The sequence below is a fragment of the Doryrhamphus excisus genome, chromosome 1 (assembly GCF_030265055.1).
Source record: "Doryrhamphus excisus isolate RoL2022-K1 chromosome 1, RoL_Dexc_1.0, whole genome shotgun sequence".
Taxonomy (NCBI): domain Eukaryota; kingdom Metazoa; phylum Chordata; class Actinopteri; order Syngnathiformes; family Syngnathidae; genus Doryrhamphus; species Doryrhamphus excisus.
Genome location: NC_080466.1, coordinates 44,588,578 through 44,607,561, shown reverse-complemented (window position 1 = coordinate 44,607,561; position 18,984 = coordinate 44,588,578). Strand labels below are relative to the sequence as shown.

The window sequence follows — 18,984 nt, the reverse complement described above, 5'->3', positions numbered from 1 at the left end:
ACCACCACTCATTAGTTCCTCATACTTCTTCATTAGTTCTTCATTAACTACTCTAAAAGTATTTGCCTTAGTCATTAGTTCTTCATTTGTTCTTCAGTAATTGCTGTGTTTTTGTGTACATATTGTCAAGCGAGACCCACTGATGGAAGTAACACAAAAACATTGAAGATAAACAAAGGAAACAATCGAAATATTCCAAAAATGCAGAGAGGAGGATTTATCAATAAATGGCAGAAGTGCATTGTTTATATCAGTGATTTTCAACCACTGAAATCGTCAAGTGTGCGGTGAGGAATTATCCAATATCAATATTTAAAAAATCCCTTAAAAACAAACTTTCTTCTATTGCTGCCAGGATATCGGCTTTGTGTCCATCTAAACAGGCCCAGGTTTCACACTGAGCGAGTATAAATACATTGAGAAATTATATTGTAATTAAATATACTGTACAGAGTGTCATTTTGTAACATTTTTGGTTCATGCTGTGCTGCAAGATTTTTCCAAAGTAAAGTATTGTGGATTGTGACACGTGCGGGTATTTAGTGTAGATTGAATTGTCACACATGGACGCAGCCTCAGGCAACAGATATGTCAAGATGTACAGTAAGAGAGTTCTTTAGTATGTCTGATCACTACATCATGACCTCTTGTACTGTGTTCTTTAGGTTGTACGACATTACACACGTCAGTTCTCTGGCATATTTGGTCGAAATGTCGTCTTTGTGGTGAGTGGACATTGACAGACAGATGAATTGCATGACGGTCTCGCTCACCTGTGTTTTTCAGAAAACATCAGTTGGTTGGATAAGCCATCACTTCAAGGTGCCTTGGCTTGTTCACTGCCGAGTTCTGGTTGTCACCCCCTCCTACGGCACGCTACAGGAATAGAAGCGTTTAGCCATGCTTGAGAAATCTCTTCATCAGTGTGGTATGCTGTAATGGTAATGTAATGGTCATAACAGAATGCTTTAAAGGCAACATTGAAATATTAGACGCATTCTTATTATGTGTGCACAGCAGGATATCGACCTTCTCAACACATGAATCTTAAGTAGATGAGTACTGAGAGGCAGCTCCACTCTATCTGAGGGGACTCGCATGCCACTGTGCCCCAGTAGTCAACGCTACTGTCTGAATTCTTTAGAGATGCTGGCTATTGGCTTCCTTACCAAGATCCAATATAGCCACATTTTTGTCATGAGAGCATTGAAAACCTGTTTTCGACTTTCTAAATACATTTATTAACATTAGAGCCCTCTAGACATGAAATAACAACCCTAAAGTCACCTTTACACTTGTTTTACCCAATATACAGTAGTAGACATTCATTCATTCATTTTCTACTGCTTATCCACACGAGGGTGGCGGGGGTGCTGAAGCCTATCCCAGCTGTCTTGGGGCGAGAGGCGGGGTCCACCCTGGACTGGTGGCCAGCCAATCCCAGGGCACATATAGACAAACAACCATTCCCACTCACATTCATACCTATGGACAATTTGGAGTAGCCACTGAAGCTCGCATGTTTTTGGAATGGGGGAGGAAAGCGGAGTCCCCGGAGAGAACCCACGCATGCACAGGGAGAACATGCAAACTCCACACAGAGCTGGCTGAGGGAATCAATTGAAGTCGGGTCTCCTAGCTGTGAGGCCTGCACGCTAACCACTAGACCGTCGTGCAGCCAAGTAGTAGACATGATGGCAGAAAATAATACACATAATAATACACATTAGAGACAGGTTGACTGACATGTTAGTTTCTTCTTGTTTCTTTACTGTGTTGGCTAGTGGCTAGTGACCAGGTACAATACTACACAATGCCTTTGAATGCATCTTCTGAATGCCTTATATTTGTATTTTAGTTCATTTAGCCAGTTTTATACTTGGAAAATGATTGAAAAAAAAATGTTTTACATATTTTTTTAATCTATCACTGTGGAACGTTTTAATCACCGCTTCGCTTACAAGGATGGAACACAACATTCCAACCTACGTATTTTAGTATATCCCTGTTCGCGTGTGTGAGTGAATGAAATCCGACTGTGGAGTAAGGGAGGAAATGAAAGCAAAGGGATGATAGGAGAAGGGCACCCTTTGAGAGTGAGGGATCATTGATGGGGCTCTCTGGAGAAGGGAACAAACAAACTTTAAATCAGAAAGGATGAGAGGGGCCACGTCCTGCAGAAATGGAATCCCCTCCAGTGTGTGTATTGTATGTCTTTGTGTTTATGTGTGCACATTTGTGTCTTCCTGCAAAGCTAATTGAGCTTAGCATGAAAAGTTGTGGAGTCTGTGTAAAGTCACGCTCATAAATGACACTTGAGCTTACGCTTCAGTCTAAGTCTGCAAAGAGGCTTAACGGTTGCACCGTCGCCTGCAGGGTTTGCTCAGGAAATGGTTCTGGAGGCCGAGGGATGCATAGCAAGTCTGGAGATCAGCAGCATCCCTTTTACAAGCTGATAATGAAGATTTGATTTTACAAAAGTGTGGTCTCTACATGATCTATTATGTTCGCAAACCTTCTCAGTGTGAATGCTCAGTGAACTCTCTTCCTGCCTGTTTGGAGGCAGGAGATGAGGAAAACAGACACGCATGCACGTGGCAATGAAATAACTTTGTGTTGGCTGTATTTCAGAGAAATAGTTAGAACTGCTCTCAATTACATTTAAGTTGGATGAACAGGAAAAAATCAACTAACACTTTTTTGAGTTAGGGCTAAACATTTGAAAACACACTTGTTTAAAACCCATGTTTAAAAAAATGCTATCAGGGATGTCCGATATTGGCTTTTTTACTGACAAGAAATATGCTAATATTGTCCGGAATGAAAACATTTGTGTTGTATACAGCCTTTTTGTTAAATATTGGTTTTGAAGTTATGTTTTTCAAGTTATGTTTTTTCCTGTTCATCCAACTCAAATGTAATCGAGACAGTAGTATATTAATATTTATTGTTAATATTAACAATATATATATATATATATATATATATATATATATATATATATATATATATGTATATAATATATACATATATATGTGTATATATGTGTATATATGTATATAATATATACATATATATGTGTATATATGTGTGTATGTATATGTATATAGTATAAATATATGTATATATATATGTGTGTGTATATGTGTATGTTTATATATGTGTGTATATATATATATATATATATATATATATATATATATATATATATATATATATATATATATATATATATATATATATATATATATATATATATATATATATATATATATATATATATATTTGAAGGGCTGTTTTACAGTTAGAACATAAATAGTTCAAATAAAGAAACATAAAGAAACACCTACACGCACTAAGTGATACTTTTTGTTCACCAGGCAAGGAGGCTCTGGGTTACAAATGTATGTGAAGTTTAAACGTGTCCTTCTGTCTCATTACTGTCAGGAGAATGTTATAATTAACCAGACAGGGGTCCCTAGGGAGGTGTGTATGTAATCAAAGTAGATCATAAGCTGTTTGCGTGGTCGAGGTGTCAGGTGAAATGTAATTATGCATTTAGAAATAAATGACTTTCAAGAACACACTCGCAAGCAGACAGACTTTCTTTTATTGAGTCTTAGCTTTGTCAGAGAGACAGGCATATGCAATGGGGCCCGCTATGTCTTACGGTTAAAGCAAATACCATGATATATCCATACATCCCTTTTCTATGCTGCTTATCGTCACTAGGATCGCGAGCCTATCCCAGCTGTCCAACCTGCCTCTCTGAATGTCTCTGAATATGTGGCAAATAATCTCCTCTCTGTCTGCCTGCAGTCTCCTACCAGGTGAAGCAGGGGACATGCGAGGTGGTGGCTATCCATCGCTGCTGTAACAAGAATAAGATCGAGGAGCGTTCCCAAACTGTCAAGTGTTCCTGTTTCCCTGGGCAGGTTGCTGGCACCACCAGAGCTAGACCCTCGTGTGTGGAAGGTAAACAACACCAACCCTGCAACACCGTTACTTTATGTGAAAGAACATGTGGTCAAATTCATGGCATGAGTCAATTTGGAACATACTGTTCATTATACAAAATATTATATTCTGTGCATATCTATACAGTTGCAACTGTGTTAGGGTTCGATGTTTGCAGCTTCACTATCCTGGTTTTTACAAATATATTGGTAATGGTGATGTTAATGGTTTAATGGTTTAAATTTGATTTGAACATGCATCAGGTTACAGTGGAATACATCCCATAATCAATTCCCAGTTCCACATGTCCAAAAGGAGTAGGAAGCAGCAAAGCTTATTGAATCCTACCCCTCCATCTGGTACTTTTACAATCTGTTACTGTTACATTTGCTCACTTACTGCCGTCCTGGTATGATATTTTCTTTTACACATACAAAAGTATAAGCTAATGTAACCGTATAGTGACATAATGGTGATTTCTTTACAACCATAACAAAAGTAACAAAAGTATAAGCTGATGTAACCATATAGTGACATAATGGTGATTTCTTTACAACCGTAACAAAAGTAACAAAAGTATAAGCTGATGTAACCATATAGTGACATAATGGTGATTTCTTTACAACCGTAACAATAATGATCATAGATGTAACCACCAAAATGGTGAGAACTAATAATAATAATCTAGATGCTTCTTAAAAGCGTCGACTCTGTCGTCTGAACGGAGTCTTTGGACTTTGTGGACTTTGGTCTTTGTAGCCTCCGTCCGTCTTTTCTTTAATGATGGTTGTCAATTGTGAAGACTGGAAGATGATGACTGATGTCACGAATTAGCAGGCCACTCGTGGTATTGTTACCAAAGTCATTGGTGAATAGGTTGTCCATGAAGGTGGCACAGTGGTCTGTTATTCTACTTGGTCTGGTCATTTGGGGAAACAAAGTCAAGCTATGCATTGTGTCTATAAAGTCACCAATTGTGTGGATTCAGAAGATCAATATGGAAGTCTCCACTTATGAAAATAGACTATTGTTTAAAAAGGTTGTTTTGATCCAATCCTCAAACATTTCTATCCTTGAATTTGGAGTTGTGTACAGACAACTTATGAAATTCCTTTACAGATCTCAATGGTAATACATTTTAAAATATTGTCAATAGCAGTTGACATGTTCTTTACCACTTTGTAATTACAATGATAATTAAAACAGGGGAAACAAGACAGTGGCATGAACATGATTATATCCTGCAAAAAGGGGTGGGCATTTATAAGCTTTTGCTTCAGCCTACTCCTTTTGGGCTTGTTATCAGATAGTTGAATACAAATGTAAATAATGGAAAATTATATTTTGATTGATGTAAGAAATGCACTGTAATGGATCACATATTTGCCCAAATAAAGGAAAAAAAAACAAAACAAAAAAAATTATGTAATGTACTTTGTAATGTAGTTGTTTGTCCACATACAGGGCCACGCCCCCTTGATGCACGTCATCTCGTAGCCTTCCATCTCCAAGTCCATGCCTTTGTCGGCGTTCAGCCAAGTCTCCCACATTGCTATTACTTGAATAGATTCAAATATTGTTTGATGTCATAATTTGCGTACGTTTTTCTGCAGCTTATTTGAATGATTGACAACTTGTTGCCAATATTAAAACTATAATTTTATTGCTCCTCTGTGTAATAATGACAGTCATTTCTGATGAAAAATTGTGAGACTGAGACTTTTTCTGCATTTTATAGGTTGAGTGTCTTCAATTATTTCCCCCACCAAAATTCTTTGCAAATCCAAAATATGCCCAGACATCAGCTGTTGTTCTTTTGCTGGGGAGGAACACTAAGAGATTATTTGAAACGGTAATACTAACTGTTGGCAGTTTAATAATCACCATAGATAATCAAATCATAACAGAACATGATAGATTACACCAGGAAGCAACCAGGAAGTGAAACGGCATCCCGCCGTGTTATACCAAGGAGGTTATGCTTTGATGGGAATCTTAATGCATGCAGAAGCAAAGTCGCACACGCACGCATGCGCACACAGTTTAGTTGCAAATGTGAAAATTTCACAGTTCATGGTGTTGTACAAAAATGTTTATTTTCATGTAAAACAACCCTTTTTGTGTTTATGTTGTGTGATCATTGGCTAAATCTGCGTCAAAGTGAAAGTTATCCTTGAAATGTATCTTTTTACAAAAAGCCTTTTTCCCTCCCTTTTTTGTTGAGAGCTGATTTCTACTGGTGATTACTAAAGAGTGGAAAATGGTAGAAACAAACATTGTTTTCTGATGAAACATGAGAGTCTAATCTTTCTTGTGTACATACAGTGTGTCTATATAGCCCAAGAACACAATATTCTGTGTGTCTTGAAAAATCTGTCAAAATAATCAAAAGCGTCTGGCTTACCGAGAGGGTCAGCTTTTGCAAAATGGCTGTGATGGAATGAGTTAAGATACAATTACAGTAATTCAACAAAAAAAGTCTATGACAGTGATGCTATACCTTCACAAGGCCAGCAGAAGGTGCTTTCCCCATTCAGATGACATTCCCGCTGCATCTGCTTAACTCGTCCATGTTTATGCCATTTTCCCACAATAAAGAGCTAGATTTGTTGTTTAACCTCGCTGATGAGTTCCCAAATGAGAGCAATACCTAATAATGATGAAATCGGGCAACCATAGCAACAATGATTGTTTTGTAATGGAAACTGGGATGAATAAGGAACAATGTGAAATTTAGTCTAGACTTGACCAAGTTTGCTAATAGGAAGGAAAGAAAGCGAATAGCGGCAATTGCACGAATAAGAGGGATGAGTAATTACAAGTCTCTCAGTGATAAATACGTACCTTCAGATGATCCTTCTCGCCCCTGCAAACACATGCACACAAAGAAGGTCTCCTCAAACTTGTCAGGGGGCTTTCAATTTATTGAAATCTCACCTCTGAATCTCACCGTCTCTCAGTTCCGAATTCCGTGCTCTGAAGCACTCATCTCATGAGTCACGCTTGACCTCAGAGTTCACAGTTAGAACAGCTCCCACCCCAGCCACACACACCTACCCGCGCACGCCGGTGCCTCTCACACTCCTTCGCTGATGGAGAGAGACAAAGCTCATTCTGTTGCCAGCCTTTGCAGAATGACCGTGGTGTAAATGGACTTGCATTATTGATGTGGCTGAAAGAGGAGTAAATGGCAGCAGGTCCCATTACCGGCTGCAGCCTAGTGAGGCCCATTCCTGTAGGCCAAACTTCTTTCAAATAAACTATTTGTCTCTTTTGCAGTTGATTTTTCCGAGTGATAAAAAGCCCACAACTTGTTTTCGAAAAACTAGTAGGGGACCCTGCTCCCGCCCAAAGTAAGCTGGGATGGGCTCCAGCCTTCCCCCGAGGATTAAACGACATGGAGGATGGATGGATGGATGGATGATAGTGACGGTATGGTGGTATGTGAGATGGAAAAGTTATTTTGGAAGTGTTTCAAATCAGTAGTGTTCAGTCTAAATGAGCACAAATCATCAAACAAAGATGGAGAGGTTAGCGTATTTAAGAATATTCTGCACAACAAACGCAGCGCGCGCTGCTTGTGTGGCAGCACGCCTTTGAGGAATTAACTAATGGCTTTCAGATAGTGTGTCTGTGACTGGAACCACACTGCGTGGGCCCTTCTCTGCTATGCTCTGTTTCACTGCCATGGCGTTGAGAAAACTACGATTTTTATGTCAATTACCTCTGCCAGGTTCAGTTATGCTCACAGTGCCAGCAGTGTTGGTTGGGTTTGTTCACATGCCTTCAAGTCGACAAAACTTTTTAAAAACAAAAGTTCTCTTCACTAAATGTGGGGTTCAATCCTCATACATCGGTACATGTTGGCCTATTTATGTATCATGTCTGCTATACGGGTAATACAAGTGTAGAGGTGGCTATGGGGTGTTAGTTCATGTCTGGAGGGCTGTAATCATGTTAAAAATCGTATTTAGAAGTTCCTAAACAGGTTGTCTATGCTTTAACTAGCAAAATGTTTCTGGAACAAAAGTATAATAGGAAAGTTATGCAAAATAAGGCAAAAATGGTAGTTTATCAGAAGGTACAGTGTATCTACAAGCAACCAGTTCCATTACATTGGAATACATTCATTTGAATAGGTCTAGAGTTTTGACAGAGAATGTTTTGTTTTTATTTGTGGACATCTTTCTCTTGGAAGTAGATAAAACGCATGCATGCAGAGAAATTCAATGAATGGTAGCAGAAATTGTCTTTTGCATCAGAGTTTCTTGGAACATACAAGCAGATCATTATAAGCAGCTGGTGGCAAACCTCCTGAGTCCTACAAAGCCCTTGGCTGCAATATGTCCCTGAAGATACACCTTTTGCATTCCCATCTAGATATCTTTCCATTGGACTGGGGAGAAGTAAGTGATTGCCGTGTTTGTTCAATAGGACAACGGCATGAACAGAGTGAGCCATTTTCTCAATCATACAGTGTCTTTTTCCGGGTGTAGGCGGTACTGCTAGCATACACACAGAGAGTGTAACGTAGCAGAAATTACATTTTGAGATTGCAATATATTGTCTCGCCTTGTCTTATGAGCTGAGTGACTCTTGACACCACAATGTTTACTAACGTTCCTAATTTTACACTTGCTGTTGCCTGGTCTGGTCTAGGTCAGGTTTTGGTCACTGATCATCCATGCTCCTGAGAATGTTTATACGTGGAGCTACGTAATCCATATCTGGTCTGTTTTTAACGTCACCCTTGTGTATTCTTGTAATACACCCCCGGTTCCCGTATGTCAGTAAATCACTATTGAAACAACACAAAGATAACCTCTGACTGGCTCTTACTCCAGGAACGCTGAGTGGACCAGTTCAATTGCCTCAGGATTTAAGTATATTGTGCCTTCAGCTGCATCGCCTATGGCTTACATGTTTGTGAAAGTGCATTATATTCCCTTTAAACAATAATGGCTTGGAGGCGAGGCCACCAGACTGATCACACCTCATCGTGTTCGCGAGGATGCCCATTTGTACACGTACAAAACCCCCACCAACATGGATGAAAGACACTCGACACATAAACTGCATGCCAGCATTGTCCCACCGTGTGAGTCACTTTCTAAAGTATTAATGGCCAAACACTTAGGACATGCACACCTGAGTGCACATATCATTGCATTGCATGTACAATCTGCACTTCACTTAGGTATTATAATCAACACTAAATGATCCTATTGCTGTCTTTGGCTTGAGATACGGATATCATCCCTTGAAATAAAGGCTTGAATGTCATAAAAGTTCCATTCGACGTCAAAATCAAATGATTCCCATGACATATTCAATTTTTCATGTCATTGTTTGAAGCAAGAGCAGGGCGCCTGACCCTAAATAACTTACACTTCAGATGATTAATTATTGCTAATGTGGTTTGAACTCCAATCTACAACTTCATTGCTGTACTTACTGAGAGTAGGATGTGTGAGTCATGGGTGAGGGCGGTGGTGTAATGTTACTGTGTGGTTGAAAATCCAGGCACCGACAGGCACAAGTGGTTGGAGTTTCTGATTCCCTGCCAGCAAAAAAAATGCATTTTCATCTGTCAACACTATTTCACACGGGACTGTTTTGTAAACATGGGCCACTATGCAGCTGGACTCGCCCACAAACTTGCTGAAGCCCTACGCCTTTACTTCTTACTTTTACTTCTTTACTTTTTTCTTTATTTCTTCTTCCTCTTGACTTCTTACTTCTTTCGTTACTCCTTACACACTCCTTACACACTGTAGTCAACTCATTTTATATAAGACTTATTCAAATAAGTTGACTAAGTAATATTACAGTCAACTATTACACAAGTACAAAAACAATATTAGAGCAACATGGGGCATTTTAAAGGAAAGGTAACAAGAAGACAGACTGCCCTCATTATTTCATGGTTGGAAACAAATAATGATGATATGAATGAGATAGCAATTCAACAACTTTGTCAATATTGGCCCAAAACTGGAAGAAGGAATTCCAAAACTAAGGACGAAGGAGGAAAGGAATGAAACAATAGAAAAGAATCCTCATTCTATGTTTCTGACAGATGTAACAAAAAGGTGCCATGGAAAATTTCTGTTAGCACCGGCGGAGAGAAGAAATAAACTGCGACAGATCTGTCTTTTATGGGTATTTATTCTGCAAAAGGGAAGACAGTTGAAACAGACAGTCGAGCGTCTGCCGCAAGTGTCCCCCGAAGGATAGGACAGACGCATAGTTATACAAACATTATCAGGACTTAACCGGATGCAAGGACATATCCCGGGTTAATCAGAACATGTTGACATGAAAACACCATTGGAGAAACTTGTATTGGAGACAGAGCGGCTATATGAAAACAGCTAAAGTATTTCCAGTTTTTAAAAATGGAGACAAACATCAATTCACAAACTACCGTCCAATCTCCTTACTACCACAATTCTCAAAAATGATCAAGAAGCTATTCGCTAACATGTTGGACAAATGTATTAATGCAAATGAATTACTAGCAGAAAGTCAGTACGGATACGGAGCTAACATTTCTACCTCCATGCCACTGATTAAAATTAGGGAGGAACTCACTAATGCTATAGATCGATGTAGATAGATGTGCCACCGCAGTATTCATGGATCTGACAGAAGCCTTTGATACAATCAATCATGACATCCTAATAACTAAATTAGAACGGTACGGAATGAGAGGATTGGTTCTGAACTGGGTCAAAAGCTACTGACAAGTAGCAATATGTAAAGCTGGGGGAACACACATCTTCAAGTTGAAATAATATCTGTAGAGTACCCCAGGGGTCAATACTGGGACCAAAACTTTTGAACTTGTACATACATTCACAAAGTTACGGAAGACTTAAAGCTTGTATTATTTGTGGATGATACGACAGCCTTTTGTTCCGGAGGAAGCACAGAAGAAATCATGAGAAAGATCAGAGATGAATGGTCATATTAAAACCATTCATTCATTCATTCATTTTCTACTGCTTATCCTCACGATGTCCATCTCTGCGTGGAGTTTGCATGTTCTCCCCGTGCATGCGTGGCTTTTCTCCAGGTAATCCGGTTTCCTCCCCCATTCCAAAAACATGTTAGCTTGATTGGCCACTCCAAATTGTCCATAGGATGTGGGTGGGAATGGTTGTTTGTCTATATGTGCCCTGTGATTGGCTGGCCACCAGTCCAGGGTGGACCCCGCCTCTCGCCCGAAGACAGCTGGGATAGGCTCCAGCACGCCAGCACGCCCCCGCGACCCTCGTGAGGATAAGCGGTATAAAATGAATGAATGAATGAGTAATGACCAACTAGTACACGATACTTATGATTATCATCAATGGTTTCCACAGGTAGGATTTCTTGTCCACATGTTTACAAAAAATATATGGATGCATTTTTCATTCTTTATTTCAATTTTGTTAAAAATGAATTTCAAAAATGCCACCACATTAATGAAGTGTTTCCGGCAGCATGTAGATGCATTCCCCACTTTCTCCACTTGATGTCACAAACATTACAATCACAATGCGGGTAGATCTTTCGGAACTGATGAACTGCAGCTTTTTTGGGAAGTGCACTAGAGCAACCCTTCACACGCTAAAAGTATGAAAAGCTGTCACTTTCAGATTGGCATGTTGTCATCAGTGGGGTGAGGATTAGTGCTGCAGGCAGGCTCGTGGTGTTAAACATCTACAGACCTCATTTAGAGAAGCCTGGGGACATTGAAGGAGCCATGAAGGAATAACACAGCTTCAGTCGCTTGTGTTGCTTAATCATCTGCACCCTCAACAAAGCAGTGTTTGTCCTCAGCTCATCCTACGCTGAAAGTTTGGGAACCATTTTCACCGTAAACTATTCTAATACAGTGGTGGGACTGATCAATTCTGTGTACAGTTTGAGCTATAGTTTAAGACAGGGCTGTCCAAACTTTTCTCACCGAGGTTCGCATACTGAAAAATAAAAGGGAGCGAGCGCTGTTTTGATATTTTACATTTTGTAAACCAAGCCATGCAGATATTCTAACATTATTCATGTAAAAAAAAAATCTCTTACTCTCAAAATGTTCAATCTTTATACTCCTTTCTTTTTTTGTGTTGTTAGTTTTCTGTTTTAATGGTATTTTCAGAATATACAAAAAAAGAAGCCACTAATGCGGTTCAGTTTTAATTTCCATATGTTTGTTGAATGCTATTATGACACATTACGTAATTCAGATATTTGAAGATATCTGAAATTCGGACAATTTTACTTACAAAAATGTGCTGAGGTAAGGCAGACCAAAATGATATATCAGAAAGAATATTATCTCCTATTCCGATGGTTTGATAGGAAAATGGATGTTTCTGAGTAAATAAGAAAGCTTGCTTATCTTGATTTTACATAAAGGTAGGACGTACTTTGCAAACATGAGAATGTTATCAGTGGTTTTATGCAGTAAACAGAGTCATCTAAAATGAATCTGGATCCACTTGGTGAAAGTAGCATTCAAATGCGAGGAAGAATACGGGAGAACATGTTTGAGGGGCAATATGGAAGGTATTTATTGCTAATTTGTATTCAAAGCAGCCATCATCTGACACCTCTACACATCCACGTGAATTCCCTGGGGTGCATATCTCACAATGAACTGCTGCCCACTACCTCTGTAATCTCTGCAACATCGATCTGATGAGGCCTGTGTCTGAGCTAATCATGACATCACGGGCTGATCTCAGAAGTCTGTTTATTTTCAAACTTGACAGGCAGGTGCCGGACTGTCGGACTGGGTCCCGCCCACCCACTACACACCCCCCCCGGAATAAGTTGCAAGGAAGTAATAGCGCTCACAGGCCATTAGCTCTAAATAACACTCAAAGCACCATCATCGGCACCATAATGGCGACATTAAGCAGCATTACACAGCCATTGGTTTTTAGAAGCGCTAACTGCCGCTGAGTTCATGCATCATAACAGCCTGTTAAATGTTGCTCTTTGTGATAGCTGTGACTTTTTCATGGGCATGTGGATTTATTCTTGCAGCGCAATTTCTATCTTTATCGCAGCATTTGTGCACCTATAATCATCTACTCCAGCTTGTTAACCTCGCTTGTTGTGTTGCAGCTTAAGATGCCCCTCTCGTTCTTCTCATCTGGGTAGTTATCCGCAATCACTTTTGTTCATTGCCACTCTCACGCTTCATTCCCGTTAGCTCCTCACTGAAGCTGTTTTTGGCAAACACTAATAATAAGCCTCCCTTTCTTCACCCACCGATTTGACATAATACACTGCTCAAAAGTGGGAACACTTCAAAACACATATCCTGGATGTCAGTGAAGTAAATATTCCGATTAAAAATCTTAAACATAGAGAGGTACTGTGTTTTTACTTGACCGTTAGAGCTGTATTCTTTCTCACTCAAAATTTAAATGTAAACTTCAGCAGCAGGCACAATCATCGTTACGCTGGCCTGGCTAACTATCTGACTGGCTCACTAACATGTCTCTCTTAAACTAGTCCCCCTGCAACCTTTGTTAACTAGGAACCATTACTACTACAGTCTAACAGACGCTACCTTTGCACATTACAATCAGATAAACATTTTTTAAACAGCACTGACCCCACAGTGCTTCATAGGCAGAAGAAGGGAGACAAAATGGAGTTCAACATTCTATAGTTCTATAAACAAATATATACGTGTATGTATTTCTTTTTTTTCGGCATATATATATATATATAGTATATATCACATGATCAATGACCAGTCCAGTGGGTACCCAACCTTTCACCAAGTCACAAGTCAAAAATTGGCTCCATCCCCCAGTGTTCCCCAGAACAGTGTAGATGGAGGATGGATGCAGAGAATGTAAAGCCATGCAGGGCTTTTTTAAAGTGAGTCATCTTATCTTGCACCTTGTCCTTCTATGATGTACTTCATTCTGCAGTCCGTTCAATTTCCTCCTCTCTGTCTTTCCATGTTCCCCTTCCTATGCCAGCCTCCATCGTAGCCCAGAAGTGGTGGTGCCAGATGCATCCGTGTATGGATGGAGAAGAGTGCAAGGTTTTGCCTGACTTGACCGGCTGGTCCTGCAGCACCGGCAATAAAGTCAAAACTACAAAGGTGAGAGTGTGTGTGTTGCTTGAGTTCTGTGAGTGTAACTCCACAAAAGGGTAAACTGTGTGTACAGTAAAAACCTCTACAGTTGAATGCTACTCGCGTGGTACATTTCGGAACATTTTTTGGGAAAATATGTTTCTAACATTGCATAAAACTTCAAATGAATGACTGAGCTAATTGTTGTCTATGCTTTGTCGTTAGCTTTGGGGTATGCCTCCACAGAAGAGCAAATAGGAAGAGTGATTGATGATTTCAGAGCAGAAAATGGAAGTTATTATTGCTCGCTAGTGTAGAGACAAAAGTGCCACACACGCCTCTGTCACTGCTGCTCATGGCAATGGGGATATAATAAGAACAGATGTATGGAATGTAGCCCAGAAAGTAAGCTGTAGTTTGCATAATGTGAAGAGACCCACCTCTCATCTCCAAATAGTAATCACCTTATGCACGTCTATCATATTTCAGTTTGACCCTGGAGCATGTTAATTTACTTTTCATTATATACTTTGGAGGAAAACAATCCTTAGAAATCCAGTGGCTGTACCAGAATAGCACAATGAAAAGAAAGAAAGAAATACAAATCAAGGTAGTTTTTCCCCACAAGATATCCATTGAATCTGTTCTATGCGGCGCTCCCGAGGGGCTCGCAAAACTTTAGAAAATTCTGGCATAAATATTGTACATGAACCAAAAAACACGCTAATCTGGCCATGTTCTAATCTTGTGACATCTCCTTTACTTCAGAACGACTGCTAAACGTTGAAATACCATGACGCTCACGAGTCACTGAGGCTAAAAAGGGCTTGTCAACCCATCGGAAATCGCAAGAGGTCAATTCAACTCAATTGAATTTAACAGTCTGACTGAGACTCCCTCTGGTGGACGGAGGGAGCTGAATGAAACATTGCAGCCTTCCGGCAGCCATGGCCAGAGAAATGCCTGATTGCTAAAAAGATGTATGGAGGGCAACGTAGCGGTTGTCAATGTGTGAACGTGAATATGCGCCAATGATGACTCAGGCTCGGGCATGTTTGGAAAGGAGGCCAGGTGTACTTACACAGGTGCAAGGAGAAAGGAAGCCACACAGGCACCAGAAGAGTAATTGCTCAAGAGATGGCATAACAGCACAACATCTGTGGCATTCATTAGACTGCATTATGACACGGGCCTTCTGAGGAGGTTTTACAATTAAGGATCGTAATTACGTTGGTAAATAGGAAGTACTGCGGAACAGCGACACTGTTGGGCTCAACCAGCCTGAGGCGGAGGATTTAATGACCCCGAGCCCAACAACAACTCTGGGACTGATAGGACAATTATCCTGATTCTTTTGCCTCTCCCCTCCATGTCTGTTTTGTCATTCCTACTGTGTCACTAACTGATCAGCTGAGAGGGGAAGAGGAGCTGAAGGGCTGACTGCATCAGTGGACATTCATTTGCATTTGCAAGGTGATTTGGGATCAGTCGACTGTTACTTGTGAGACTCTGTGGCAGATGTCACCGACGATTGTTGCAACGAGACATCGATTCCATGGCAACCGTTCGCACGGCCCTGCTCGCTCTCTCTCGTTATTGTCCAGCACTTCTCCTTCCACTCATGACCTCCCTTCACAACATCAACATTGCATTCACCAAGATTGTCAGTATGTGTCCAGTCCTCTTTCCTCCCACACAGCATCAGTGCGCTGTAAAAGGTGTGTAGACTGTCTGATGGCAGTATCATTGTCCGATAAGAAGCATCTGCAACATAACATGCCTGTTTACACACATCTACGTCTAGATATAGAGTGGAATAGTGGAATATATAAGTCACATTTCGACAGAATGAAGGAAAACCAGTTTAGCAGTTCTAGGTTTAGCAGCAGTTTTAAACTTTAAAAAGAGTAAAGATTCTGTCCAGCTGCGTCATTAAGGATTGCTTAAACCAAGACATTTTCTATTGACAGCGGTTCCCAGCTTTGCTCGTGTTGCTTTGGATTGTGATTGGTGGTTCTCATATGCTAGTCTGGTGGTTTTTGTTTTTTCTCTTTTTCACGGTTAGTTATGCAGAATCTTACCAGTTTTTCGACTCACCATATACAACATGACAACATTTTGACAATTGATAAGTTCAACTGTTTTCACAGCCATGACGTTATATACTCACGTGCTTCATGTAGTCACCTCGCTTGTCATCATGCTTTCTCTCCTGCAGGGCAGGGACTCAGCAAGTTCCTTGAGTAGGATCTTGAGGTGTAGTACTACAAAATAATAGTAGTGAATAATACATAGTAGCCATCCAAATATAATTAGTGAGGCCATGACTTTAGTTTGGCAAAGTGCTTTGCTATGGCTTGCTAAATTGCTAATGAAGCTTCTTCCAAATAATTAGTGTCAATCTACCTTTATCGGTGGTGTCGCAAGGGTGTTTTTGAAATGTGCGTTTTTTTCATTCATTGGACCAACAACTCTCACATGCTCTCTCTAATTGCACGTCTTCTCCTCACCATACTCCCCGCTCCTCACCTTGCCCTCCCAACTACAATGGGAGTCTAAACACATGACTGACACAATGCCAATGAATGTCCACTTCAGGGTGTGGCTGACGATTGTTTTCCACCTCCAACAACCCAAGCCCAACACATAAAACGTTTTTTATAAAAAGGTAATGTGCATACAGAAACATAAAGTTCCAGATCCAGTAAAGTTAGAGATTAAATATTTGATTAATGTGATTAATAAATGAGTAAATATGGGTAATTCATCACAATGAATGCTTTAATTTGAGACCTCATATTTTTTTCACCAATATAATTAAAATATCTAAGTGGCCTTAGCGGGAAAACATGTTAATGTACAATTTAATGTAGTCTCTTGTATGTCAATCTGTATAGAATGTACTGTATATTGAGTGAAAAGATGATGTAAACGGAGTATTTTGCACACCTTGAGTGTGGGAGGCATGGTACAGCGGGTGGGCAGAAGCTGTATTTTAGTCTGATAATTCATTTGGTCATTTTGATGTGATGACTTATTACACTGACATGTTCGCTGACTAGGGATGATGCCATCAAAAGTCTAATTATTTGCAATTATTTGTTGTATTGTTCCTTTTGTTTTAGGTCACACGATAACAAGAGCGCTACCTGAGCAAGAGGAACCATTCTTGGTGTGGACACAAAGAGTGGATGACTCACACATCGACTGTACAATGGGGAAAATATGATGTCAGCATATCCATCACAAAACTAGACAAATTGCACCCTCGATAAATGACGTACTTGTGGCCATGTTGAGGAGACTACAATCATGGATGCCCGGAGTGGACATGGACCGGACTGGACAAAGGGTGGATTCATTGTAACGTCACCTCTGATCAAGCATTTCAAAGCATATCTTGTAGCAACACATTTGCGGATGAGTGAGATGTGCAATGCAAGCCGTATGTTACTGGACACAACCTAGGCCTTTTGTTAGCATCTTATATACTGGAGCAAAGAGATATCAGCTCATAACTAGCAAACTAGCATCAAATTGCTCTTATGGGTCCAGTCACCGCCACAAAGACTGTTTTGTGAGAGTCAATTTGCAGTTCTAATTAGGAATTGCAGTGTAGGACCATAACAACATACAGTATTAAAAATTCATGTATGATATTTACACTGGTTGAACTCTCTTGGGAATGTTTTGTTTGTCCCGGTATCGCCCGCATCACTATGTGGAGGTCATACTGAATTTAAAGTGAGCTGCTTTTAAAAGCTGACATTTAACAAGAAGACAAATATGAGTAAATGTATCACAGCCCATTCCATCTCCGTGGTTGACAACGTGTCAATCTTTGGTCTCGTATTAATTGGTACAGTAAAAACGAGCAAAGCCATGCGTTCAAAAGGAGACCTCATCAAAGGTTCGTCCTGGAAATGAGGGTGCATGAGTGATCTTTGTGTGGGAACGCCTGCTGTTTTCTCTCTGGACACCTCAAGCATATGTGCAAAACAACGTACTGGATGAGGGTCATTTGGAAGTACCTTTACAAGGAGCTGGAGGTGTTTGTCTGCATGCACTGATTTCCCCCCTGGAAGCCTTTCTGCATCAATATTTCAGTGAGATATGGTGAAATAATTGCTACAAATAATGGCAGTTCAACCCTTTGCAGGCTTTCCCCACAGGGTCAGTCACTGATGCTGCACTGAGGAGATGGCAACAACCCAAAGCAACCATCTTACATTTCTCTATTCATTCTCTCCATCCTCCCTCTGCTTTTATAATCCCTTGTTTGTCTCCCCTTCCCACCTTAACTCTGCAACAGTTTTATATGTGTGAGTTACTTTTGTTTTCGAGATTTCCCAAATCTATTATTTCTCTCTTCAATCCACATCCAATTGTGCGTCCTTCCCGAAATGTGTCCCTCTGCCTGTCTGATATGTGAATGTGCCGGGTCATTGTGTCTCGGGGTAGGCCCGCCGGGGAATGAAACACTCTGCTTTCAGTCATGCTGCTTTATGAGCTATGATAAATCTGTAGGAGATGAGTTTGTGCCTCTCCTGCTCCTGTGCTCAGCTCTGAGCCAGAGGGAGCTCGGGGGGAAGGGGGGGTTGTGCAGGCCTACTAGTGGCAGGCAGCTCCACACTCTCATTACTGAGGGGCCAGCATAGCGCCGGGCTTCTCTCGGGATCGCTGTCATGGAATATTTTTAGGCACTGCAGTGTTGCCACAGTGGCCTCTTCTGGAGCAGCTTCTCAGCAACAATTGTCCGTTTAGGAGGGGGAATAGACCCCCTTTCTGAGACCACTCATAAGACCACTTTCTGCACACAAAAAGTCAGAAGCATCCCAACACACGCACAAACTACTTGGGGGAGAGTGAGTGATGAAGGTGTCATATTGCTTCTTAACACACAATATGAAGCTAAACGATCAAGATCAGGCCGCAAGAGG

General features: G+C 40.5%; 1 protein-coding gene across 3 annotated transcripts in view; it reads left to right on the top strand.

Moving 5' to 3' along the window:
• tafa4b (TAFA chemokine like family member 4b) overlaps positions 1-18,470 on the top strand; it is a 35,902-nt gene extending 17,432 nt beyond the window's left edge. For all 3 annotated transcript variants that reach the window (XM_058075126.1, XM_058075116.1, XM_058075108.1), the window contains 3 exons: positions 3,820-3,975; positions 13,947-14,071; positions 17,170-18,470. In XM_058075126.1, the coding sequence (XP_057931109.1) occupies positions 3,820-3,975; positions 13,947-14,071; positions 17,170-17,181 (293 nt within the window). In that variant the 3' untranslated portion in view covers positions 17,182-18,470. The remainder of the gene's footprint in view (positions 1-3,819; positions 3,976-13,946; positions 14,072-17,169) is intronic.
• The last annotated feature ends 514 nt before the right edge of the window (positions 18,471-18,984 follow it).